At 39.0% G+C, this 27,738-nt stretch overlaps 1 protein-coding gene across 1 annotated transcript in view; it reads left to right on the top strand.

The window, feature by feature from the left end:
• Positions 1-27,738, top strand: part of UNC5C (unc-5 netrin receptor C) — a 347,498-nt gene that overhangs the window by 267,908 nt on the left and 51,852 nt on the right. Inside the window, exons 5-7 of the mRNA XM_045880727.2 lie at positions 11,189-11,369; positions 14,761-14,928; positions 17,479-17,643. Of these exons, the coding sequence (XP_045736683.1) occupies positions 11,189-11,369; positions 14,761-14,928; positions 17,479-17,643 (514 nt within the window). The remainder of the gene's footprint in view (positions 1-11,188; positions 11,370-14,760; positions 14,929-17,478; positions 17,644-27,738) is intronic.

The raw sequence follows: 27,738 nt of genomic DNA, 5'->3' as shown, positions 1-27,738 counted from the left end.
TTCCTAACATTTTTCACTAGAGGAAGATGACCTTATTTGTGTTTGCCTTTTCTTGATTGAATGTTGAACAAGGTCTCACAATATGAAGATTGCCCTTTACAGAACTATCTCCCGTTGCTCAGCATCCTTGCCATGGAGCACGTTGCTTAAGAAAATAACAGACCACAGAGTGTTCAGTTAGATTTAACACAGGTGAGTCATAGCATATGGATATGTGCACATAGGAGGTTTTTCTAGGGATAGAATTTGATGGAATGCTGTTAGGTAAAAAATGTGCACATTAAAAACATTTTAAGTATCTTTCATTTTGCACTAGATATTCCTTTCGCTTATTAAACTTAAATTTTAATTTATAAAAGTCTTTGAACCTAGTAAAGGCACTAAGTCAGATAGTGTTTTATTATCACCTATCATGTTCAGGGACCCATTAGTGGCATATTAGGGCCTCCTTCCATTTTGATGAATGCCAAGAATTGTAATGACCTGATTTGCTAAAGAGTTTGTCACCCTGTCATTAGAGTCCCTTACTATCTCAAATACCACACGAATCCTCCCAATTAGTTTGCACCTGACTTGTGCCACCCTAGAGCCTTTTATACCCTCATACGATGTATCTTGGGAAGATTGGGATGCAGGAGATGCCTTCATTTTGAAAAGTAGAGGACACGTTTTCAGGGCAATCGGTTTTAGGATGAAGTGTATATGGAAGTTAAAGATATAAATACAGATTCCCTTAAATATGTTTTTGTTTGTGTACCCCTTAGAAAATTTTTGCATATTGTTGGTTACTTGATTTCCAGTTTGAAATCCATGTGCCTTCAAACTCTTATTTATTTATTTATTTATTTATTTATTTTTAAAGATTTTATTTATTTATTTGACAGACAGACACAGCTAGAGAGGGAACACAAGCAGGGGGAGTGGGAGAGGGAGAAGCAGGCTTCCGGCTGAGCAGGGAGCCTGATGCGGGGCTTGATCCCAGGACCCTGGGATCATGACCTGAGCCAAAGGCAGCTGCTTAACGACTGAGCCACCCAGGCGCCCCTCAAACTCTTCTTTAAACTGAAAATAGTTTTCCCTTAGTCATTTATATGCCAAGTTTGGTAATATTTTATATGGTTTAGATCAAGATGTTATTTCTCAGGTCATTTGCATATAAAGAGAACCTTGCAAGGATGGGATTAAAAACTAGCCCCTCCTAAAGACATTTCAAGTCACTGCCAAAAATTGAGGTGCATCTTTCAAGAACAAGGATTCTTTCCTGATGCGCCTGAAGTCAAAGTGCACCCACCCAGTCGTAGTGTTGGCTCTGACAGTGAACCTGTGTTTGTCCTATAAGAGTGAGCAGGGTGGTGGTAATAACTGTTTCCCTACAGAGCGCTAGCTAGAGGCTAGCCCGGGTCCATGTCCTGGCGTAACTAACATGTTCTTGCTGTCCCGGCTTCTTCTAGCTACCACCACATGATCTGGAGCCCCCTCCATGGATGCTCATGTCTGTAGCTCTATGGTGGCTTCCTCCCAGTTCTTGCTTTAATAGGCAAACAAGAGCCCAGGGCTCAGGCAGTCCAGCATCCAGATCTGTGCTCCTTCTCGAGCTTTGTAAGCCTGCACCGGTTCCGCTCTCTGAACTTCATTCTCCTCATCTGAAAAATGGGTCTATACATACCTCCCTCACAGAACAGCTGTGAGGAATACAGATTATGTATCTAAAGGACCTAGCTCGGTGCCTGAAATACTCCATACCAGCTCATTGTTTTCTGTTTTTTCACTCCTCGCCAACACATTTCATCCTTCTCACCTCATTCCCTGCCCTCCCAATTTCAGTGCAAGGAAAATGTTTTGTTTTGGAACTCTTTCTTAAACCAGGTCATGATTCACATTAGGGACCACAGGGCACCCTCTCCCCCGCCAGAATACATCCCCTACTTCTGCCACCCTAAAGCTTGCAGTTGTACCATAACCACAGCATGAGCCATCATATCTACCTTTCCTTTCCTATTTGACCGGTCCAGCTGCCCCAGAATCTTTTCTGTGTGAAGAGAAAGAGAAACAGAGAAGAGAGCTCAGGATAGTCACTCCTGAACTTGGGGTCATAGTGAGAGCAGGTGACCAGAAGGAAATTCCCTCTCTTGGGGACCTAGATAAATGTGTTAAATCCAAAGATGTGTTTGCTATTGTCTGGGGGTGGAGGTGGGGTAGAGACTGATGTCATTAAAAGAACAAGTGATGACCATTTTATGTTATCTATTCTTCACTCCCCGCCCCCCCGCCACACGCACACAAATAGGTAGCTTGGAATTCTAAGAGCATAATCAAATTTGGGGGCTATACAGGTCCAGATAGTAAAAACAAGAAATGGCTTATTACTAAAAAGAGAGGGAGAGGGAGAGATTGAGGATAGATTGGACATCATAGGGTATGGAGAAAGAAATGAGTGTGTCCAAAAAAACACATTTCATTAAGTAGACAAATGTAAAATTATTTTCATGTTGTGAGGGTCAAGTTGTTCATGGAAAATAAGAATATGCTTGGAGAATCATTTGTTCCTTAGATTCTTTAAGAATCCATTTTCTTTTTTTAGAAGATTAATATTTAGGGGCACCTGGGTGGCTCAGTCATTTAAGCATCCCATTCTAGGTTTTGACTTGGGTCATGATCTCGGTGTCGTGGGATAGAGCCCTGCATTGGGCTCTGCATTCAGTGGAGAATCTGCTTGAGATTCTCTCTCTCTCTCTCTCTCTATCTGCCCCTCACCCCCACTTGTGCGATCTCTCTCTCAAATAAATAAAATCTTTTTTTAAAAGAATATTAAGGGCGCCTGGGTGGCTCAGTCGGTTAAGCGACTGCCTTCGGCTCAGGTCATGATCCTGGAGTCCCGGGATCGAGTCCCGCATCGGGCTCCCTGCTCGGCAGGGAGTCTGCTTCTCCCTCTGACCCTCCCCCCTCTCATGTGCTCTCTCTGTCTCATTCTCTGTCTCTCAAATAAATAAATAAAATCTTAAAAAAAAAAATCTATTCTACTTATACCTTTAAAAATTAATCTAGTGTGAGGATTTGCTTCTAACCTAAAAGAATTAGAAAATAATATTTATGCAGGCTGATTAAAATGCCATGTTATACTTTCTCTAAAGCACACACATGCTAATGACATCCCTAGACTTATAGATTCACAAAGTTTAAATGGAAATATGTATTTAGGTTTAGCATACAAAGTAGATTGGCCAATTTAATACTTAATCATTTATATGTATCTAGTACAATCTTAAAGAGTTATAATCTGATGGTGAGTTGACTTTACCTCAATAAAAAATGTCAGAGAAAGCGAACGGAATTCAGACATCAAGGTACTTTCCTTTTTGTTTTTATTTATTATTTTTATAAATATTTTTATTTATTTATTCATGAGAGACAGCGAGAGAGAGGGGGGCAAAGGCAGAGGGAGAAGCAGACTCCCCACGGAGCTGGGAGCCTGATGCGGGACTCGATCTTTACATCTGATCTTTACAAACCTTATGGAATGCATTTGAGGATTATCCTCATTTTGTAAATGAGGACCCGGAGGCAGGGAGAAGATAAGGAACCTACCCAGGAGAGACACAGAGGCGACAGAGTTTGATTTTGAACCCAGGCAGTCAGGTTTGAGAACAACCCTCTCAGCTGGTACTTTAGGAACTGCTTCTTAGAGTAAGATTTTCAATTGCACACAGTGGGATTAATCAACAGCAAACATAACAAAAGAATATGCAAATAGGACATCCTAACATTGCCCTGTAACTATTTTTATTACCTGTTAATAAATTCCCATTTCTTTATAAACACTTGAGTCAATTACTTCAAATGTGCCCCAAATTATTGAAAAGACTGCAGTTACTGAGTCACAAGGACAGAAACGCTACTTTGTCTTACTGCAGCACTGACAACAAGTTATGGTTTATGGGCAAAGCCTTTTATTGTTTTCTGAACTACAACCTATTTTTCTCTCTTCTTGAATGTTTTATTCATAGCTAAAAATAACTTCTAACTCAGAAAGACTTCTCCCATGTATAAATCAGAGGGTTTGCTAAATGGGGAGGGGTGGGAGGAAGCCACAGCTCAGGGTGAAATCAACAAGAAGCATTGAAATGAGCAAAACAGGAACAGAATTCAGAGGCCAGACCAAAGTACTGACTCCTGATTAACCAAGATTAGCTTCCAAATAAATAGCATTGCAACAATATAATTAATTACTATTCAGTGCAATAAAATCCTAACACAACAAAAGATTCTTTACTGTTTCTTGGGATTTCACATACAGTTTTTGTAAGGAGATTCACTATGAAATTACTTCAAATGGAAGAATGTCACTTTATCTGGTGCTGTTGGGTTCTGGAGACACTGCATGAAAAGGATGTATTTTTTTTAATAAAAAGATATATTTATAAAGATTTGTATTGATTTCCCTTGCTGATTTAGACAACCTCTTACATGATAAACAGAATTATTCTCATGCATTGCAAGCACTTATCTGATTTGTCCCTTTCTCCCCCAGCACTTGACACCATGCATCACATGTAGGTACTCAGTGTCTGTGGAATGGAATTGAAAAAAACAAGGTGCCTACTGAGATCTTTATTAAAAATTGAAGTTCTTAGGAAACTGGATTTTAGGCCCAGATTTACCATGATCACCTAGATCCTGTGTTTACCAAATGAAGTCTGCAATAATTACTCAAACACCCTCTTTTGCTTCTCCAGCAGACATGCAGGTATAATGTGCGTTAGAGGGGTATGCCACTTTCAAAGATGCCTTAGTTAAAACATGCTGGCCACACAACACTTTAGACTCAGAAATAATAGTGAGACATTGGGGGTCTCCTAGCATAATTCTAGAGGTGCTCTTCTATCTTACGATTTCTCCATTGAGTCCATTTGGAGGCCAGGCCAGCTCTGAAGGATTTCACCTTAAGCAGTAGAGATTTGTGTTCTTAATCTCCAGTAGAACTTAGTTAGAAGGGATATTTAAAATGGCACTCACTAAATATATTTAATATTAATTTTTCCAGTGAAAGCAGCAACTTTATAGAGATCTAAAAGTGTATATAACAGACTTGATCCCACTACGTATCTTATTTCTGTTCATGCATTCAGCAAATACTAACTAAGCCCTTACTATATGCCAGTTTAAGGCCACAGCAATATAATATTGATCAAAAATAGATCAGAATTTGTGGAGCTTTAATTCTGGTGGAGGAGACAACTACTAAGTAAAATATAGACTATCTGAGATGGTGAGAAGTGCCATGCCAAAAATAAAGAAAAGAGGGTGAGAGATTGGGGGTAGAGGCAGAGAGAGATGTTGCAATTTTAAAGGTAAATCAGGAAATGGCTCACGAAGAAAGTGACATCTCAAGACCTGAAGAAGGGAAAGGAGCAAATTATGCAGATACCTGGGGAAGGGAGAGATTATTTCAGGCAGGTTCACCAGCAGACTCAATATCCACAAGGCAGGGGCAGCACTGATGTGTGTGAGGACCACCGGAGGGGCCAGCATGCTAAGGAGATGAGAGACGAGAGAAAGTAAACAAGGTGATCTCAGAGAGGTCAGGGGTCCTGGTGATGCTGGGCCTGGTGGGTTTGGTTTTGGCACAAAGCAAGATAGGGAGCCATTGGAGGGCTGGAGATGAGGAGCAGCATGATCCAACTTAGAGTTTGAGGATCACTCTACTGTGTTGAGAATAGACTGTGGATGGCCAAGGGGAAAAGATAAGACAAGAAGTTGCTGCAGTAATCCAAGAGGGAAATGATGGTGGCTTGAACCAGGAGAGGTGGTAGTGAAAGGACAGAAAGTGGTCAGATCCCAACATGCTGCTCTGACTTCCAGCGGGCAAAGAGAGAGGTAGAGAGGAGTCAAGGCCAAGTCTGAGGTATTTGTCTAAGTAACTGGGCAGATAGAGTTGGCATTAACTAAGATGGGGAAAGCTGTGGGTGGAGCAGAGTTGGAAGTGCGGTTCAGAAGGTTGTTCTTAGACACCCCAGTGGAGCCGAAAGAAGGCAGTTGGATATATGAGTCTGGAGTTCAGGGGCGGGGTCTAGACTGGAGATTAAGATTTGTATCTGCATGAGACTGGATGAGCTCACCAAGGAAATGAATATAGATAGAAAATAGAAAAACAGAAGAGGTGCAGGGACACAGGCTCTACAGGGGAACAGATTTCCGCTCCAGGAAGCTGTGGGGGATGGAGTGCCCTGACCAAGAAAGCAAGTGAGGAGGAGGAGGGAGAAACCAGCAGGGTCCAACCTGCTGCTTAGTCACATGAGTTAAGTACAAGCACCTCACCAATACACCTAACAAAGTGAAAGTGATTGGTGGCTTTGGAAAGAGCAGTATGGGTGAAAGGGTGCAGCTGAATGTGCATTAGAATAGTTTCAGCAGACATGAAGAGGTCAGGAAATGGAGAGAGTAAGTATCAACAAGTATTCCAAGGCCTTTTGTCAGGTGAGCAAAGAAATGTGGAGGTGACTACCGGCAGAAACGAGTGGGGAGGGTTTTAAGTTGTGAAAAATACTTGTATGTCTGTAGGCTGATGGAAATTATTTTGTGTAGAGGGAATATTAATGATTTAAGAGACAGAGAGGAACATTGCTGGGGCTTGCCCTTGACCAGGCACAAGGGAGTGGGATGCAGAATACAAATGAGAGGTGATGGGTGGGAGCATGGACAGCTGACCAGTAACCAGAGAGAGGGTGCAGAATAGGGGTGGGGAGGTGGGTAGTGGGAGTTGTGGAAACTGTCTTGTGATTGTCACTTTTTTCAGTGAAGGAGAAATCGTGGTCATCAGCTGAAAGTGAGGATAGAGAGGGAGGTAGTGTTTAAAGGGAGAGGAGAAGGTGTGAAATAGCTGTCTAGGAGGATGGGACCATGAACAGATGATGAAAATGTAGTACAATTTTTTGGCAGAATTAAGAGCCCACTCGCATTGTGTTATCATGAATTTAAGATGAGCCTACTCGACATGGCTGTGCACAGCCACATTCTGCTGCGAGTCTCTGAAAGTGGTGTCAGGGAAGAGTAGCCAAGTGAGTGCCTTAAGGAAGGAGAGGGATGGGGGAGCTGAGAATATAAGGCAAGGGATTTTGAGAATTTGGACATGGCCATTGAAAAGTAGTGAAGAGAGAAGAGGTAACGTGAGAGGGGTGAGAGATAACATTGGGAAGTTTAGTAGATTTGTGGGTCCTGGTGAAAGGCAGTCAAAATAGGGGTCCTAGGGGGAGTAAACCAGAAAGACAGGGAAGAGTAGAAAGAGGTGATAACTGAACTTGGGTTTCAGAGGGTTTACAATCAATGGTAAGGACAAGAGCTAGACTGGTGGTTCTCCAACTTTAATGTGCATATAAATCCCTGAATTTCTTGTTGAGATGCACATTTTGATTCAGTAAGTGTACTTGGGCAGACCTGAGATTCTGCATTTCTGTCAGGCTTCCAGGTGACGTAGATGCTTCTTGTCAGGGATCTCATTTGAGAGAAAATTAACTAGAGTGGTACTCCTCAACCCTAGCAGTAAGTGACAGCCCCTTGAGGAGTTTAAAAAATATGGGTGCTAGAACAGTCTTGATGGTGAGTCAGGGTTTCTGTAGGTTAGATTTAATTTCTCTGGATTGGATGTAGAATTGATATATTATGAACATCCAAATTAGTCTACAGTGAGGCCAGGATTGAAAGTCTTTGGCCTTTAAGTGTGAGTGTCTTAGAGACCAAGATCATGGCAGGAAGGAGTGCTGTGTACTTGAGAGGCCAAAATTGGAAAGTGTCATGTTTGTCAGGTTATTAAAATCATTAGAAATTATGACAGAAAATGTGCTGGATAAAATGACTGTGAGTACAGAGGTCTGTAGATGACTACAAAAAATATAGAAAGTGGGTGACATAATCTGATGACATGAGATTCAAAGCAAAGCTGTTGGAGAGAATGGTCTAGAATAGACAGGGCAGAACAAGGAGGACACTTACGCCCAGGCCCACTGTAATTTGGATTTGGGAAATCAAGCAGCCACCACGTGAGAGAACCCCAGAAAAAAAACACAGTAGCATCATGAAGAGCTAGGTTTTAGTTAAAGAAAAATGAAGAAAACAATCTAAAAAGAGTGTGAAATTTTGGAGTATTTTGCTGCCTCCCAAAGAAGCTTGGAAGGCTGTCGAGACTTTTGCAGGGCGGGAGATGGGGATGCACCAAGCAGTATGAGGATTCTAGTGTGGGCGGTGAGTGATGACCTGAGCTTCTTGTGGAGATGTGGTCTCAAAGCAGGACGTTGCGGCAGCTGGGAGTACTGGCATGAAGGGAACAGGGGTAGGGGAGCTACCAGAAGCTGGAGGAGCCCACGGCTCACCTCTCCATGCCTATGGCTATTTCTAAGCAGTAGTAAACCCTCTGTTTCTTTAACCAAAGGCATTACAAGTGAACCCGGTGTGGAAGACAGAGCAAAGCCAAGCTTCTCTGGTTAAAGCCAGAGTTGGGGAGGAGGGCAGTGCCCCCCCCCAGGACCCTGAGGGCATCCTCAGTACTTCTGTACTTCTGGGGTTCTTCAGGGGCCCTCAAAACTCAGGTCATAGTCACTGCTCCAGCACTGGCAAGAGACTTGAGAAAAATGTGGAGTGATGTATTTGAAAGTAAAGATGGTTTACCCAATAATCATGGAGGTCTTTTTAGATCTTGTCAATTGTGCAGATCGCTCTTTTTCTTCCATCTAATAAACTTTCAAATAAACAAGTGGTTTGCAATATCCCTTGGGATCTCTTAATGTCACTTATGATCAGGATTATATCACTGTTATTAATTGATGTGATTTAAGTAGAAGAAACCATAGTTTTCAACAGTCATAGGTTAGATCGGATTCTCCAGAAACAAACCATGAGGCCAAGATTTGAATGCAAGAGGTTTTTTTTATGGAAGCATTCATAGGAGAGAGAACCTTACAGGTGGGTGGAGAATGCTAGACAGAAAACGAGAAGCCCAGTAAGTTTGGACATGCAGGTGACACCTCAAGGAGATAGCTTCAGCCTCATCCCACAGGGGAAGTCTGGAGAGTAGCAGCTCGGATTCTGACCCCAACTGGATACAAAGCATATTTCCACACCCATGAGACAATGGCTGAGGGGGGGTAGGTTGTGGGGCAGGGGAGCTGTGAACCCCCTAGGCATTTCCAGGCAGGGTCCAGCAGTCTGAGACCCATCTTTCTTTTTTTTTTTTTCTTTTTTTTTCTTTTTTTTTTTTTAAAGATTTTATTTATTTATTCATGAGAGATAGAGAGAGAGAGGCAGAGGCAGAGGGAGAAGCAGGCTCCCCGCGGAGCAGGGAGCCTGATGCGGGACTCGATCCCAGGACCCTGGGATCATGACCTGAGCTGAAGGCAGACACTTAACCGACTGAGCCACCCAGGCGTCCCTGAGACCCATCTTTCAAGGAAAGAGTAGCAATTATGGGTCCTTGAAAGGAAAGTACTAAGAGCACACTCACACACACACACAGTGGATCCAAGACCAACTTGGGGGAGCCCAACAGTGCCTTCTATAAGTGGAAAGCTTTCTTTAGAATGGCATAGATATGCCTACCTAAAGATTAGATTAAAAAATTAATGTCCGCTTTCAGTTATCATCAGTGATAATTAATGATAATTGATCATTATTGTCCTACTTTGTAGCAGTATGAATTTTGCTACCTTCCCTCTTGCGCTTCTAGTGAGATCATACTACTATACACATACGGCCAAATTTTGAGAAAATCCAGGTCAAGAGAGTATGACTCTCTGATCAGATATATCCAAGCATGGCCCCGACTGAATGTGCTGTCTGTAGTTGGAAACAAAATGCATGTTTTCAAACTCCACTGTTTTAGATGGATTCCATTCTGTTTCTTACTACCGTAGTGTAAATACCAAGAACGTTTTGCCATTTCAAAATTCATATCACTACAAATAGTTGCTCTTATCTACATCCTCATACGTTTATTTCAGGGTTGTTGTTGGGTTTTGTTGTTCCCTTTAAATTGTGGCCCTTCTTCTAAGGATTAGAGGAGCATTATTTTAGAATCCGTATGTTGGATGTAATTTAGAGCTGTACCACGTCAAACCCACTGACAGATTTAGAGATTAGTTTCCAGACCTCTTGCGGTGCCAAACTCCTTAAGATTTTGAAAATGGCAACACTATTGACACTCTACTGCTAAAGATTACTTGTATCCATTATCCCATCGCTATAAAAGAAAAGTTTAAGTGTGGCAAATACCAAGGTTGTTTTGCTTTATGGAAAAACCTGTGCATAGAAAAAAAGAAGAAGAAGAAGCAACAGCAATTTATAGAACAAGAAATAATTTATCCTCCATAAGGAAAGCTTATGTAGCTATATCTCCCACCTTTCAATCTGGAAGGATAACATTGCTGTTGCAAAATTGATGTTATTTACATGGAAAAACTAGCTCAGTAGTTTTGAACAGTCATGTATTAGGTCAGGCTTCCCAGAAGCAAACCATGAGGCAAAGGTTTGATGCTAGTGATCCACAAAAAGAAAGCTTTGAGTATGATGTATATGCTATTTGTATTATATTGAAAGTTGATACAAAACCTTTTTTTCTCCAAGTATTTTGGCTTAAGTGCATCTCCAAATACGTGTTTGCTACATTTTAATGTAAGTGCATTTGGGGGGAAATTTAATCCATATGTTTCAGCAAGGTTACCCGTAAATCATCCAAATGTGGGTTTATTAGAGCTACATGAGGTCTAAGATGCCTTTTGAGCTTTTTTTTTTAATAGTCTTTGCGTTCTTTTGTGAAAAGCAGCGAGTAAGTTGCCAAGAGTAAACAAATCGAATAGCAAAAGGTTTGAGTTGAGTTTGAAATGCTTAGCCCCTTATTTCTGATTGGGTTCTGAACTTGGCAGTGCGCATTCCCTGTTCCTGCCCGCAGGGCGAAGTGAAAACAATTTGAACACTATATTTCCCAATTGGTTCATTGACATTTGAGAATAACGGAGTACAGACAGAATCAGCCTGTTTGGCAGGTGAGTGATACTTAACATGACTTCAGAAAGTTACTTCCTCTCGGTTTGCAGAAGCTCAGAGCATGAAGCAATGTTATACAAATGATAAAGCTCAAGTCAGGACAAACTGCCATGGAAGGATCCATACTGGGGATTTATCTATTTCTCTTGTGCATCTTTAGGTGGAATGGTTGAAAAATGAAGACATAATTGATCCTGTTGAAGATCGGAATTTTTATATTACCATTGATCACAACCTCATCATAAAGCAGGCCCGCCTCTCAGATACTGCCAACTATACTTGTGTTGCCAAAAACATCGTTGCCAAGAGGAAAAGCACGACTGCAACTGTCATAGTCTATGGTGAGTGAGCTGTCCGAGTCTCAGTCTAGTTCATGTCAAACTACCGTTTCTCATTTTAATTTAAAACATCCCGGAGAGGCCCCTTGGCAGTCCTCATCGCCACTCTCTCCCAGCTTCGGGCTCCGACAGTGAGGTTTACCTGCTTCCCCGATACTCATAGAAAGACTAGACTTGGAAATTCCTAGCCCTTGTCAGTGAGCTGATGGGGAAGATGAAGGAAGTCTTCCTGAGTGCCTGCACCAGAGCCAGCAGATGTCCCTGCCTCTCTAAGCCCTCCCCTCTCCATACCCCAGACCACCCAGAGCCAGAGTGAGTTTGGAGATGGAGATGCTTGAGTCAGCTTGCTCATACTTCTGTGGGCCTTGGCTCAGTCAGGTAAACGAGCTGACCTGTTCCCCAAACACATCAGAGCAACATTGACTTCCTGGAATTTGCTTCACACTCTCCCTCAGGGAGACCTAGAGTGAAGGCAAGCACTGCTATCCCCGTGGCCCTCATCCTAACCACGTGGCAAGGTTCAACATGATGATTTCTTCCGGAAGCTTCCCTCCCAGTCTCTGGTCCTTTCTAGTCCAGCTCATCTCCGACGGGGCCTATCCTTTCTCCAGAAATACTCAACAGTCCCGCTCCCAATTTTGCTGTAGCGTGGGATGCTTTTATTTCTCTGCGCGTTTTAGCGCTCAGTTGTCTCCCAGGCATTCTATGGGTAGTTTCATTTCCCCAGCTGTGCGGTAAGCTCCGTTATAGACGGAGAGACCGCTCTGTCTGTCTGTGCATTTCTCACGATGTCGGACATACAGAGGCCCTCATATTCTTGATGATTTCTTGTACCAGAGGTGACCTAACAACCTGGGAAGTATTTTGAGGGTATGCCCCTCTTACCTGAGATGCCTGGGTCGCACAACCCGCTTGGAACTTAAGGAAGCTCCTCGTGGCTGCGTTGGTGTCAAAGGCCATTCCAGGGGCCTTCGGGTCTGGGTGACTGGGAAGCAGGGGTCGCTATTGGCAAGTATCTGGCTCGTGGTACTTACAGCCGATAGTGCCCTTCGGATGGAGGTCCTTGTGCTGCAAGGAGTTATGAGAAACAAGAGCCACTGTGAAGTTCCAAAGGCTGAATATGGGGACGCTTTAAACCTCTCGTGTCCATTACAAGACAGATACAGACTATTTTTTAATCCTCTGAGTACTCTGAGCCTGAATTTCCTCGTCAAGATAATGGCTCCGTTAAATTGTAAGCAGTTGCCTCTCTCCAGTCACAATGAAATGATCCTCTTTTTGTCTTTTCCTAAAGTGGCTGAAGGGCTTGATTAACATCATTTCAAGGGCAAAAGAGAAACGGAGCACATCACAGCACGTAGTAATCATAGATAACTAATGAGGACAGACTCTCTGCGTATGCATTATATACATGTTTAATATACATGCAAATCTCTTTTCCTATGTATAGCATGCTTTCAATATCTATAAATACAAGCTGAACATTGTTTCTAGAAAGACTCAAACACAAGGAACTTGAGCATGTTGAGTTCAGAAAGCAGCATTGGACTAGGGGTCAGGAGGCTTGTGCTCTCAGACTAGTTCTCCCACTAACTGACCTTCATGGGTCACTCGACCAGGATGCTGGGAGCCCGTGTCTCCTTCTCTGTAGAATGAGAGAATAAGTCTGGGACTTTCTCATTCTTTTTTTTTTTTCTCTAGAAGTTTATGATTATTCATTTCTCGTTAAAATCCTACCAGAGCAGTACACGTATAGTATAACCCCCAATATTGGCCTGCAGGTATGCTAGTGAGCAATTTATACTGACAATTCCATGACATCTGGTTTTGTAAAGCTGAGCAGGTTAAGTTGCATTTTGGAACACTGACTGAAACTCAACCTATCAACCATCTGTTTGTCCTTTTCATGGCCCCGTAAAGTCAGTTGTCCAAGGCTCCTAGATGAGGCTCACCAGAAACCCACAGCAAAACATATACATCTAATGAGTATTTCGTTTTCAAGTCTGTTGTGTATATTTATTTTTGTTAGTATCCATTTGTGGATTGCAAATACATATCCGTTCTAGAAAGTTAGGGAAACACAGAAAAGGTCAAAGAAGAAAATGCCCATAATCCTGTCATCTTGTCATTCAAAAATAGCTTTCAAAAAGGTTGATATGCATACTACTGGCATTTTCTATGCATAGATAAGATTTTAAAATAAGGGGGTATAAATATATTTTTACTTTAAACATAATGCTGAAATAGTCATATATTATTAAATAGACTTCTCTAGCACCATTTCTAAAGGCTGCCTACGTGTCAATCACATGAACAGGTATCTACTTTACCATTTTCCTATTGTTGAACATTACAGTTGTTTACAAGTATTTATCTTTATATAGAAAATAACTGCGATGCAAAAGCATTCTTGTCTGTGTCTGTATATATAACACATTCATGATGATTTCCCATTGCATAGGTTTCTAGAAGAGGAGATGTCGGGCATATGATGTGCACCTAGAAGGTGTGTGCTGCCTGAATGTCTAGCCCTCTTTATGATCAGGAGGCAGACACTCATTCTCGTTGTGTCAAGTTTTAACTACCAGCAAGCAAATGCTTAATTACAATAATTGAATCTCAACTCACATAATGTAAATATTAAAATATATCAGAGTATTTTCTAGAAGGAGATCTCCAGAGATGAATAGTGAACATAGCGTCAGAATGTAGGTTTTATAGTCATACCTATCCTGAACTCTCCATCAAACACCATAGTGAGCCTTTACACACAGCATGGGTGTCCATTTCAATTACATAAACTAATTGCCAATTCAATCAAATAGCTACTCGATTCGTTTAAAATCTAGCAATATCAAGACTTTATTTTTTAACCAGGTTCACTGGGTTATTGAAACTGACTACAAGTCCTTAAAGGGTTGTAAAGTTTACATATGCTAAAGAAAACTGATCAGTCATCTGCTATTAAGAAAAAGCTACATGATTTTATTCAGTTCTCATGCTTCAGATCCACCTGCAGCCTTGGCATAAGGATGTAAACATTTATTATTTGTGATAAGCTGTCAAAAATAATTTTTGGAGCTTGACTAGGTAAGGGGAATATATATTTTTAAGAAGACTAGCCAAGGAAAATAGAATACAGTTCTATTTACTTTTCTGAGTAGGTGAGTAAATTTGGGTAATTCATTTTATTTATCTCTATGCTTAGATTCTTCTGCTCTTTGATAATACTTTGAATGAAATGATGCTCCAGTTCTCTTCTAGCTTTGAAATTTTTTATCTTTTTTATGGTCACTTAGCAGATGAGTTTTTGTTTATGTGTTGTGTGTAGTTTGTGTATCTTTGTGTGCATGAACACACATGTAATTCACATTTTGTATTTACCTCCTTCCAGTCAATGGTGGCTGGTCCACCTGGACAGAATGGTCTGTGTGTAATAGCCGCTGTGGACGAGGGTATCAGAAACGCACAAGGACCTGCACCAACCCAGCACCACTCAATGGTGGTGCCTTCTGTGAAGGGCAGAGTGTGCAGAAAATAGCCTGTACCACCTTATGCCCAGGTAAATAAACCAGCGTTCTCATTCCAAACGTGTCCTCTCACTCTAGGAATATGTTTTAGGGCATGTACACAAAGCCTTATTCTTGACCTAAATGTGTGATAAACATTATTTATATCTATCATACCATTCAATGCTTACACTGCTGAGAAATCAAGTATTTTTCCCCAAAACAGTACTTAAATTTATTACCCAAACATGCAAAATAGAATAAAACAGGAGATTAAACACTTAGGGACATGATCATTCTCTATTACTCAACAAAACTGCTGGAGCCAAGATTATAGGTTCTGTAATTCAAGGGATTTAGGCAGCACTGAAAGCCACACATTTTAGGAATACAACACTTGATCTTCAGACAGCCATGGACATTATTGGAATTAAAATTTAGAAAATGTTTTAGATTGAAATATTTGATATTTGATGTCAGTTTCTGGACAAGGGCAAACAAAACATTTGGAATGAATTAAAAGGAAGGCAAAGCTTTGTGACACATGGGCTAATGGATTTTGAAAATACAATACAGTCAGCTCTTTATTATCTGCACACGTTGGTCACCTATTTTTGTTATTTGCAGTGGTATCTATAGCGCGATTGCATCCCTCTGCCACTGAGCATTTTTTTCGCTGTCTCATATTGTTACCAGCTCTTACCCTAGGCAAATTGAAGGTGGTATTTGCCAAACTCAAAACCAACTAAAATGCTTAATTATATAATATATTAAAAAGTTAAGCTAAAATTTTTTTTAAATAATCCATAAATTCAGTGCATTCCATTGGGGTAGCTATTACATTATCAATTTCATTATTTATTTGTATTTTATTTTTTTGTGATTTTGTTATTTAGAAACAGTCTCCTTACTTCTCTTTATTTAGCTTACTTTTTGTCTTATCCATCCTTTAATAGATAGTTTATCAGAGATGGGTTATAGGAATGAACTGTGGAGAAAAATATAATCTATATTTTGTATTCCTAAGTGTCCATTTTCAAATATCCAAACAATATCCCTTTGGGAGATTTTGTTTGTGTAACAAATTTTGACACTTAGCTAGGTTTAGAATTTCAATATTTTACCTTATACTCTCCTATATTTTATCTAGGTATTGACTTCTACAATTAAAAATGCATTGAGCATTTTGAGTTGAAATAAAAGTGTGTGTGTGTGTGTGTGTGTGTGTGTGTGTGTGTGTACCTTAGGATGATCTAGGTCAAAGCAAATGTCTTTTCTCCAAATAGCTGAGAGTTGCTTAAATAGCCAACTCTGGATGATTGAAATATTAATGCTTTCATCATTTTTTATATGGGCATGTTTATATCTCTATACACATTATACATAATATATTTACACAATAATTTGAATATGAAATCTATGGATTTCCTAAACTATGTAGACTATTAAAATGGATATAATTACTATGAATATATAAGTGTAAGATGTTATGTATAGTAGATGTTCAATAAATGATGTTTGACATTGTTTTATATTGAATTCTAGATAATCATAATTATTTATGTACTTCAGGAAATTTTTTTAATTTAACTGCTTTTTAATATTCTTGTCCTATTTAAATAAGAATTTTTAAAGAATGCATTTTAAGTGTGACTTTAGTGAAATTTACTGTATTTTTTTCAACTTAGAATTTAAGCTGTGTGTTTTAAGATAGAGATATATCAGCTCAGTATCATTGCGATTACTAACAAGCCAGCAACAAAAATTAGGGAGAAAGTTAGTCAATTCTAAATGACTGAATCACAGTAAAAAATAGGAATATATGTAAATATTATTTGTAAAATAAAAATAGAAATATATATGTCATCAAATAATGGAATAGAATTATCAAATAATATATGGAAAATAACATAGTCATTTCAACAAAGCATTGCAGAAGGGCTCAACAGAATCAAGCTGCCGGATAAAAAAGTAAAATGAAAAGAGTATTTAAGACATGGATGATAGATAGATAGATAGATAGATAGATAGATAGACAGATAGATAGATGATAGGTATGGATGGATGGATGCATGGAAGGATGAGTCAGTGAGTGGACAGATAGTCGTCTTCTCCATTATACCAGCCTCTTCTCCATATCAACACACAAGTTTACTTGCACTGCCCACATGACACTATGCATGAAGAAATCTTGGATCTAAAAAGAGGTCCCCTAATTCTCAAAGCAAAATCCAAAAGCTTCCCTTCTAACAGAAAAAAAAAAAAAAAAAAGGCTCCATCATGATCTACTTTTATGTGCCTCCTGGTCCTCACCAGCTCCTGGTGACAACTTCGGTTTCTGCGTCTCCCTTGAAGCGATTCCGTGGCTTGGTCAGTAAGGACACAGTCACGCCCCCAGGAAGGAAAGTTCACAGAACCCTCATGATGTATGTCACGCATGCTCACTTCCCAGTAGTGGACATGGGTGCAGTACTCCTTGATGGGACACATCTTCTTCAGTTTTGTTTTGTTTTATCTACACGTGAGCTCTACTCCCTTCCCCCCTCAAGTAGCTGCTTCTCCCTCTGACCTTCTGCTGGGTTTTGTGTGTGTGTGCGTGGCAGTGGACGGCAGGTGGACTTCATGGAGCAAGTGGTCTACCTGTGGGACCGAGTGCACGCACTGGCGCAGGAGGGAGTGCACGGCGCCCGCCCCCAAGAACGGAGGCAAGGACTGTGATGGCCTCGTCTTGCAATCCAAGAACTGCACTGATGGGCTTTGCATGCAGAGTAAGTCAATTTGAACAAACAAAAGGCAGGTGCGAGGCCTGATGTTTAACAATTTGGATTTCTTGGAAATATTAGAAATTAAGAATTCCGAACAAAACAAAAAAATGCAGTAATATGCCAGTATACTATCTCTGTCTCAGAATTGAGAGAGCTAATTCCCCAGGAACCAGAATGAATAATAACTGTCCAGTTAACAAATGACATACACAATATTGTGTTCTCATGAGCAAAGAGTGATTTAGTCATATCCATGGGGAAACTGTCACTCTTTCCAGACCGAGGAACCATTCCTTAGTTTTATTTGAATTAATAAAAGGGCACCCTAAACTCCTCAGAGTAGAATCACATGACTTCGAAAAAGTAAGCTATTTATTCCTAATTCATGACCATTACCGAACCAATGTCCATGAATGTGAAATACATATAAAGCACAGGAAACGGTCCTGCAGATAGATTTACCAATTTACAGCAAATGCTTAGTGGGAGCATCTCCACAAGTCCTTGAAAATGCTAGGTTTGTGTTAATATTTGTTTAAGGAAGCAATATTAATAAAAACAAAAATTTTAAAAATGAGTATAGAAGATTGGCTCGGGAATATAATGGGTGAGTAGGCTAAATATTCCCCATTTTTCATGACTTCGTTTCTTAGCTTTTCTTAATGAGATGGTAGTTTGATTTCCATACTTGCAAACTCTTACCCCTTTTAGGAGCCCTAAGATATACAAAATTTACCATCTTACATGACCATGAATTAAGGTAGTAAAAATTGTTCTGATATCACACCTATAGAGATGAATGGATGCTATCTTTGGATCTTAACTAAGAGCCACGAGATGTTGACATTTATTATAACATATTAACATTGCTTGCAGAACACAAGGAACCACATATATTTGTGTAGAAGTATTTATATTTATCATTTAAGAATAAAATATTTCACTTTCACCACATTTATGAAGTTCTGTTTCCCTTCCAGTGTCTATACACACAAGGCCCTTGAAAAAGAAACCCTTACTTAAAATACAAATAAGTAATGACGTTGCTGACACAGAATAAAAATCCTACAGGCTTATTTTTCTGTCCACAGTATGTTGCTTTCTTTGAGAATTGGCAGCTACTGAGTGTAAAGCACAGCTTCTGGTTATGAGTTTCAGACTGCTACTGTGTATCTCACCAAGTTCCTATTAGAAATGCAAGAATGAAAAGAATATAGCTGTTTTCCTAACCATTAATCCAGAGATACAGGGTTTGTTCCTCTAAGCATGAGTTTGAGTTGAGGATTAAAATAAAAACAGCACACACCAAGTTATTCTTTTTTTTAACATTTTTATAATTTAATATTCTTCTTTTAGTGGAGAACAAATTGATTCATATGATCAAAAAGTAACAATATTTGAAGTCTCTCTCTCTCTCTCTCTCCCCCCTGTCCCTCATCTCTCTCCCTCTCTCCCTCTCTCAATACTGTATTTCAACTTTGGGTGATTTAACACTATTGCTTCTATTGTGCATATTTTAAAATTCCCAAAGCAACCTATTTAATAAGAAATACAATGCTGCAAGATGGAACTTTCGGCCTTTAATTGGTTACACAAAATGACATCTACTAAATTATGACATTTGTCAAATACAAACATGACATATGCAAATTAAGACTTTCATGACATAGCATCCCCTTAGCATCCAGCTTGTTTCTTATGACGCTAATAGAGTTTTTTGTTTAATGTATGGCCATTTGTCAGTAATGATGGCATGAAGTGGTTGTATAAATCAGGAAAGGGAACAAGGCTACAAGAGAGGGTTTTGTTGTTTTCTTTTGTTTGTTTATTTTTTATCAAGTCTCTTGTTAGACTGAAACATTTGAGTGTTTGGATTAAAATCAGTCAGTTAAAAAGCTATTTCCTTTTACAATTCTGATTTGCTATAGTAACAGCCCTACTAAGTCAATAAACTCTTTCATCTGCCCTCCTATATCTACTCTAGAGCAACAGAAAATTGTGCTATTGATTTCCTCAGTGATAAAAACCACAGAGATAGTGCTGCACTGTGTAATGATAGTATTTTACAGTGAAAGTTATACTTTCTACTTACCAGTAAGCTGGGTATTTCTGGCATAGCATTGCACCAAAGTCTTGCAAAGAAATAATACTGCTCTTGGTCCTTATTTTGGAAAACAAAGGCTTTCTAGTAGTGAAAGTACTCAGTTTGCAAGAAGGATGGGGTGTATATTAAGAAATAGATTGGAGGACGGGGCGCCTGGGTGGCTCAGTCATTAAGCGTCAACCTTCCACTCAGGTCATGATTCCAGGGTCCTGGGATCGAGCCCCGGGGCGGTCTCCCTGCTCAGCGGGGAGCCTGCTTCTCCCTCTCCCACTCCCCCTGCTTGTGTTCCCTCTCTCGCTGTGTCTCTCTCTGTCAAAGAAATAAAATCTTAAAAAAAAGAAATAGATTGGAGGTAATAAAGACAGCCAGAAAGTTGCAATTGACAATTAAGAATTATCATTTAATGTTTACTTACTTTAGGAGAATTAGTGTCTTTGAGGCATTAATAGTCTTTCATCAACATTGCAACGTTTATCTCAAAATAAAGCTAGTTACCATTGAACCAAGTATGCTATACGTCTGAAATTGTATTCCTACTTGAAATTGTATACAAATGACTCTGATATAAATGTAGACATGCTGCTAGGTAGGAGAAATTCAGAGTTTATAATAGAGGTAAGTAGCATTCAGAAACCTAGACAATGTAGTGTAGTATATTTTAAAAGCCAAATTGATACTTAAGAGCAATACAATGTGAAATATGTAGAGCATATTACTGTCAATTCTTATTCAGTAATGTGTTCAAAACAGTCATATTCAGGCACATTCCTTCCTTAACCACCTCCCTCAATACAAATAACTTTGACTCAAAATATGCAGAAATATTGGGTAAAATATTAAAACTTAAAAAATATACATATGCACATGTATGGAGTGTGTGTATATGTGTGTCTGAGAAAGAATGAGTCAAATTTGAAAGATAGAGAAATCCTCAAATCATCAAAATAAAATAGGAACTCAAAACTAGAGAGGTAACTGCATGAGTGGATACCAGAATAATCCAGAGGGGCATTGGCTATGGATGTAAATCCTAGGGATTGGGAGTTAGAGGTTTTGTTTTGGCATAGAGGCCGAGGCCCAGAATTTGCACAAGCCTGAGGCTGAGAGTTGAAATCTAGAGCCCTTTGAATAAAGCCCTTTGAATAGAAAATTTTTACCCACCAGCCCAGGGAAGCCACAGGAAAATTCATGACAGAGAAAATAAAAATGAAATCTTCACTTAAATAAAACCTATAATAAAACCACAGTCCTATACCCAGATCTGCTATGGAGTCTAAAATACAGTACTAAGGGAATAAAAAAACAAAAGATATGTAATTAACATAGTTGCTGAAACTTTTAGGGTACCAGCAGAAGCAAACAACAAGCCATTCTCTTGAGTTCTTTCCACAACCCAAGTGCATTGGTCTCTGACAAAAATAGCCCGCTCCTGGAAATGAGATTACAATACGAAGTTTCACATCACCCAAGGGAACAATCTGCTGCAAGAGAGAGTGCACAACACAGTGAGTGAGTTACTTAGCACTCTCATAACATGGACTCAGAGCAATCTGAGTGAGACTATAAAGTAAATAAAAGTAAAAAGACAAACTGTATTTTTAAAAGATATATAAGCACAAATGCAAGAATAGAATATTCTAAAAAGGATAGACAGATTTGGGGAAAAATCAAATGAATGCCTAGAAAGGTAAACAATTGAAAGTTAAAACTCAGTGGGAGGTTAAAAATCAAATCAGAGACAACTTTGGATACAGCTGAAGGGAAAATTAGTCAACTGGAATGTTGATCCCATGAAACTTCTTAGACTACAGGGAAGAAGGATAAAGTAAGTGATTATATAAAAGGGAGGTTAAAACACATGTAGAAGAGAATGAGAATATCCAAATTTGCTCAAGAGAGCAAAATTTAAAAGATTTTCAGACAATTGAAATGGAGAGGGCTTACAATTCACAAACTCTCACTGAGTAAACTACTAAAAATATAAAATAAAAATTGATTCTTTAAAAAAGAGAGACCAATGAAGAGACAGAAAATAAAGATGGAAGTAAATTATTGACAGCCTTAACACGGAATATGGGAAAGTGTGATCTGAGTTAAATTTTTCTAATTTCCATATAGTGTTCAGTAAAAAAAAATAACACTATTTGCATTCAATTCCATTGATTCAAGTTTACCAATTAAAATAGTAAGCCTAACTACACACATAAAAGGTGGGTGTATAAATTCAAAATAAGATTTTTAAGGGCAGGAAAGGAACAACAACAACAAAAAATCATAGTAAATGAAAACAGTAGTTAAGACGGGACAGACAGGGGTGCCTGGGTGGCTCAGTCATTAAGCATCTGCCTTCGGCTCAGGTCATGATCCCGGAGTCCTGGGATCGAGCCCTGCGTCGGGCTCCCTGCTCTGCGGGAGGCCTGCTTCCCCCTCTCCCTTTCCCCCTGCTTGTGTTCCCTCTCTCGCTGTCTCTCTCTCTGTCAAATAAATAAAAATTTAAAAAAAAAAAGAAAGATGGTATAGACAAAGGATCATCATATGTCAGGGGTAACCATGTAAATGAATTAAATTTACCTGTTAAAAGAGGTTCAAAATTGAAAGTTGTAGTAAAAAAATCCCATTTGATACTGTTTAGGAGAGACATACTTAAATCCATAATTATAGAGAAAGACTGAAACCTAGAAAGTGGAACTTAACAGTATAGTGCAAACTTTATTTTAAAATAGCTTTGACTGTCTAATTAGGCCATTATTAATTCAGCTTCATCTCCCATTATGCCTAAGTAACACATGCCAGAGATTGGTATTGCTCATAGTTTTAATTTAGGTGTTTGTTTTTCTTAGACTCTATAGTTTTTACAATATTTAATTTTCTACAGAGTAAGTAATCAAAACTTTTCTAAATTTTTTACCACACTCGCAGTTTTGTGTTTCAAACACTTTAGAAAATACGTGGTTCCCCGATGTCAAATGAAATTTTTCATCAAAATCTTCGAGGGTTTCTTACAAGATGATTGGATATTTTAAAGGTATAATAATGCTAAGTGTTAGCAAATGTGCAAAGTGCAGTCTCTTGTATTTTGCTAATGGGAATGCAACTTTTTACAATTATTTGGGGAAGCAATTTGACAATATTAGTTAAGGGCTTCAAAATTGTTTATACCCTTTGGTCCAGTAATCCTACTTTAATGAATAAATTGTAAGAAATTAATCTAAATACCTAAGAAGATAAATGCCAATTATGCTTTACATTCTTTATAATTTATTGTAAAAAAAAATGTGAAACCTGAAAATCCAGTATTAGAGCAGTGGTTAAATAATAATATGGCACTTACATAAGGTGGAATATCATACAGCCACTAAAATGTTTTTGATGGTTTAACATGGAAAAGCAGAATATGGACTTACAAATGCATTTAGTCATAACTATGTAAAAGTAAGCTTAGGAAAAAGAGGAATGAAACATATGCATTTATTTTTGACCAGTGAGATTGCAAGTAATTTCTTTCTTCCTCAATATGCTTTTTATTCACTGTGTTCTTTATACTTGGCTTTTCATTATGTTCATATTGTAAATGACTTTCTAAAAAAGAGATGTTGAAGATTGGCTAGAACAACTGTATGATCTTGGAAGCAGGAATCTTGGGATTTGAGAAATAGCGATATCAATGACTTGTCCTAGAAAATTGGTCCCATTGATTCAAATTAGATTTGATTAAAATTTGATTACCAAAAAAGTATTTGCATAAGAGATTTGCATAACCCCCAGTTGTATAGAAACCCTGGGGTGGCAAGAGTTACTTACAACCAGTAGATCAAGGGTATATATAAAAGGATTTCAAAGACATGGGGATTTGGAACTGAGTTACAGTTTTGCATTATTTCCCAGTTGCCTATTATACACATATCACTCTGTCGTTGCAAGCACACTTATTCTTAAAGTGATGAATTGCATTCATTACGAGATGCTGTGTAATTTCATTTGTGAAACAAGGGCATGGTCTTTAAGCAATTTCAGAAGCTCCACTACATTTTTTAGGCCATCCATACACATTAGTTGATACTGAAGTATGAAATATATCATGTATATGTTACACTGGATATACGCTCATTGGCCTGAAAAAGTAGTTCCCACACTGGAGACCCTACATTCAAATTAAGAACCTCAAAAAGTTGTGTTATTTCACGGTAATGCATTATTAAAGAAGACATCAGAGTCAATTATTGTCCCAGAATGAAGTTGGACCTTTTTGGTTTATAAGCACATTGTTAATTTTAAAAAATAAATAAAAATTAAAGAATAAAAAAACTGGACACCTTAGGTATGTTAAATGGTATGGATTGCATCCAAAAAGAAAGGGTAGATAACTTGGGATATTTTTTACTATTGAAAATATCTAAACACACATGCCTGATATGAGAAACTTAATGGATTTCCCTGTTTTTACTTAATAATACTACAGAATAGTGTATCTTATTCAGAAGGCAGTATTGGAAAGTCCGTTATGCTGTCTGCCCATTTAGGTTTCTTTATATCATTTCTAAAAGTATATAAAAGCAGCCCCTGGTTCTACAATACAGTTTTGAAATTGGATTTCCATAAAATGGTTCCAAGCACAGAGAGAGGGAGAGAAAAGGCGGCAGGGAGGAGAGAGATGGAGAGAAACTGGACACAGAGAAAAAGAGATACAGAAGAAGAAAAAAGCACTTGAAAATCCCCCAAAATGCTAAGCCAATAACCATGTTTACATTTTATGTTGAAATAAAATGATACTACCAAGACCTAATAACTCTTAACTTTTACAATCTCTATAATGAACTTCTGGTAAGATCTACTTTGTCATGGTTGGCATATAATGGTTTAATCCATGCTTCCCTCTTCCTTTAGAAAACAGCAATCCAAAACTATGTACATAGCTTGGTCCAGACCTGGTGTTTCGTATGTATTTATGAATATACTCGGATTATTACATGACTGCAGCCATTCCTCTGGACTTTACTTTTTAATCCCATTCAAAGATTAGAGTCCCACATAGGGGTGTTCACAGTTCAGATCTGAATTTAGAATTCCTTCTTGCTGAAGAGGGTTTATGCCACAGTAGACAAATTAAAAATAACAATTTACAAATAAGAACTGCCTGGAATTGTGTCTGCATCAGTGAACTTCCTGACTTTGGGAAATTAAAATGTTATGCAGTCTGCAAATTTAGCACTTTCTACTCATTAAAAAATTTACATGTCACATAGCGCTTCCATTAATTCTCACGTACAGAGGAAGCGGCAGAACTCTGTGTAAATTGTGGTGTGGACACACTGCATACCAGGACCCCTGGAATCCTACGTTTGTTTAATGTGGGGAAATGATTTACCTTTACAAATAGTCTCTTCTTGACTTGAGAATGATGTGTTTATAACCGCCTGGTAGGCATTTGAGAAGGTGCTAGTCAGTTTCCAGTGAGATTCTTGTCAGCACAGCAATTTGATAGGAAAGAGTAATTGTGAGTGTCAGACAGTGAGTGCTTTTATCTACAGTTTGGAAGAAGCTGATGTCATAGCTGTGTTTGTATCATCCTTGCTATGCGTGGTGTCCCAGCTGGCAAATAAATATTCTGTAAATATTCTGGCTGCCCAACACGGTGCTCTGCCACCTCCGGTGTAGTAAGTGCGGTTTGCTTTAGCGTCTTTCCCTTCTGCTAAAACATTTTCCTGTTTTTGAAAGCAGGGATGTGGTTAGAAAGTTTAGCCCACAGAAACCTGCCGAACACCTATGGGGGCCCCAAGCAAATCAGTGCGACAGGACAAGGGCAAGGTCTTCAGCTTCTAGGATGGAAAGGAAACTCCAAGGGAATCAAGAAGGGTCCCAACTTCCACAACCACAGCAAAGCCGAGACTCCTCCAAGGTCACGTCCCTGCCGGACCAGCGCTTTTGCTTAAGTATTCTTTTTGCCTAAAACCCCAGCCGCTAGGGTGATGGTATCCTACAGACCAGCCTCGGCTTCAGCACGCTTCCTCCTTTTACTTTTTCTGTCAGGCATCTTCATCACCATGACTTACAGTATCATTGCTGTTGAATTTGATAGTGTATTATTCTTCAGGAGCATTGATGAGGAGAGAGTCTACTGCATTAGAAACACTTAGGCAGCTGATCTGCAGGTTTGATCTGACTCAACTGTTGGGTGAAATTTCAGACGTTCCTTCTTCATCCACTGTGAGTCATGAGAGAAGACCTTTACATCCTGGGATGTTAATTCCCTGCTGTTCATGTTCAGAAGGGCGCGGCTGTTACCATAGGAACGGGCTGTGGATGAATTTTGTGAGGTGTGGCCCACTGTCCTGTGATGCTGGGGGATGGGGGGTGACCATGGCAATTTAGATAACTGACATCAGTGATAAGCAAATGTTCTTTTCAATTTTTGTTGTCATGTCCTAGGATTTATGTATTCATTTATTTGGAGTTCCTTAAGCCCCTGTCAATAAATAAGCCCTCAGAAGAGTGGTAAATTATAATAAATGACCATGAGTGTCTTTGACAGACCTGACCTTTGACATCATTAGTGCGGTCCTGATGGGCTTGCTAGATAAGAACCAACCTAAAAGGAAGAAAACAAAATCTGGACACGTTTATTTTGAATGGCCCTTGAGATTTTTAATAAGAGCATTTGCATCGGAAGAAATGTGAGAAAAATCACATATTTTGGCTGTATGTAAAGTCACCAGCAAAAAGAAAGATCGAGCAGCCGGGTCAAGGAGAGGGGGAAAATGCATGGGGAATAGAGATTTTTCTAATGCTAGGATCATAAAAATAAGGACAAATCTTATGAAGTGGTTTGGTAAACTTCAGATGCATAAATATGCTAAAACTAACCAGAAACTTGATTATTTAAAAACATGCACTTTTATAGAACAGACTTAATGCTCTTATAAACTATAATTGAGTTATATTTATAACTTACATACTAGCCCACATATAAGATACAAATTAATCCTCTATTTAATCCTCACAGTATCATAAAATCTATTTACATGTATTAAGGTAATAGAAGCAGCTCTGTATTGAAATATATTGAGTAAACCTTGAGGGCAAGCAGGAACACCTTATAAAACTCCACCCACCTCCCTTTTGACTAGAGATTCCATAGCAAATGTGAAGAAAGAGTTTTAATTCTTGGATAAGTACATCTAGACTTTCCTTATAGGTGTTCCTTAAATCTGCCTCAGGGGTTCTCAAACTTTGAAGGGCATAAAAATTATTGATTCATTAAATTAAAAAAATTACTCTATCATGTATGGTTTTTTTTTAAAAGATTTTATTTATTTATTTGAGAGAGAGAGAATGAGAGAGAGCACATGAGAGGGGGGAGGGTCAGAGGGAGAGGCAGACTCCCCGCCGAGCAGGGAGCCCGATGCGGGACTCGATCCCGGGACTCCAGGATCATGACCTGAGCCGAAGGCAGTCGCTTAACCAACTGAGCCACCCAGGCGCCCTATCATGTATGTTTTAACTTAAAGGAATTTCAGAACTAATTTTTAATTTTGTTCACTTTCCATCTAACGTACTGACTTTAAGCCCTGGCATAAGTTGCTTCTGACTCCAATCTGCTGTGATCTGCTGGCCAGCCTAAAGCAAAATGACTTGTTTCAATATAATTAAACTCAAAATACACAAAAAATGACCTTATAAGTAGAACTTTTGCTAATCCTCCACTAAGAACCCTATTTTGCAAAGAAAGAAACTGAGGCATAGAACTGAAACAGCCCACAAGTTAACATGAGAGCCAACTAAGAACCCAAATCTGGCTTGTGGTATAGTAAGCCTTTTTTCCTGCGGGCTCTTGGAGGCTGGAAGCAAATGGTTGTCAGCTTTTATTGCTCTAAAATATGATTTTCTTCCAATGTGTAGTGTCCCTGCAATTATTGGTGTTTATTCCTTTTTTCCTGTTGGCATCTTTTTTGAAAGGAATGATGTTTCTCTTTTAAATATTTATTTTTTGTAACATT

The sequence above is a fragment of the Mirounga angustirostris genome, unplaced genomic scaffold (assembly GCF_029215605.1).
Source record: "Mirounga angustirostris isolate CCGP_5_RB_7025 unplaced genomic scaffold, mMirAng1.0.hap1 SCAF_2, whole genome shotgun sequence".
NCBI lineage: Eukaryota > Metazoa > Chordata > Mammalia > Carnivora > Phocidae > Mirounga > Mirounga angustirostris.
The sequence above is the reverse complement of the archived record's forward strand: the minus strand, read 5'-3'. Positions and strand labels throughout refer to the sequence as shown.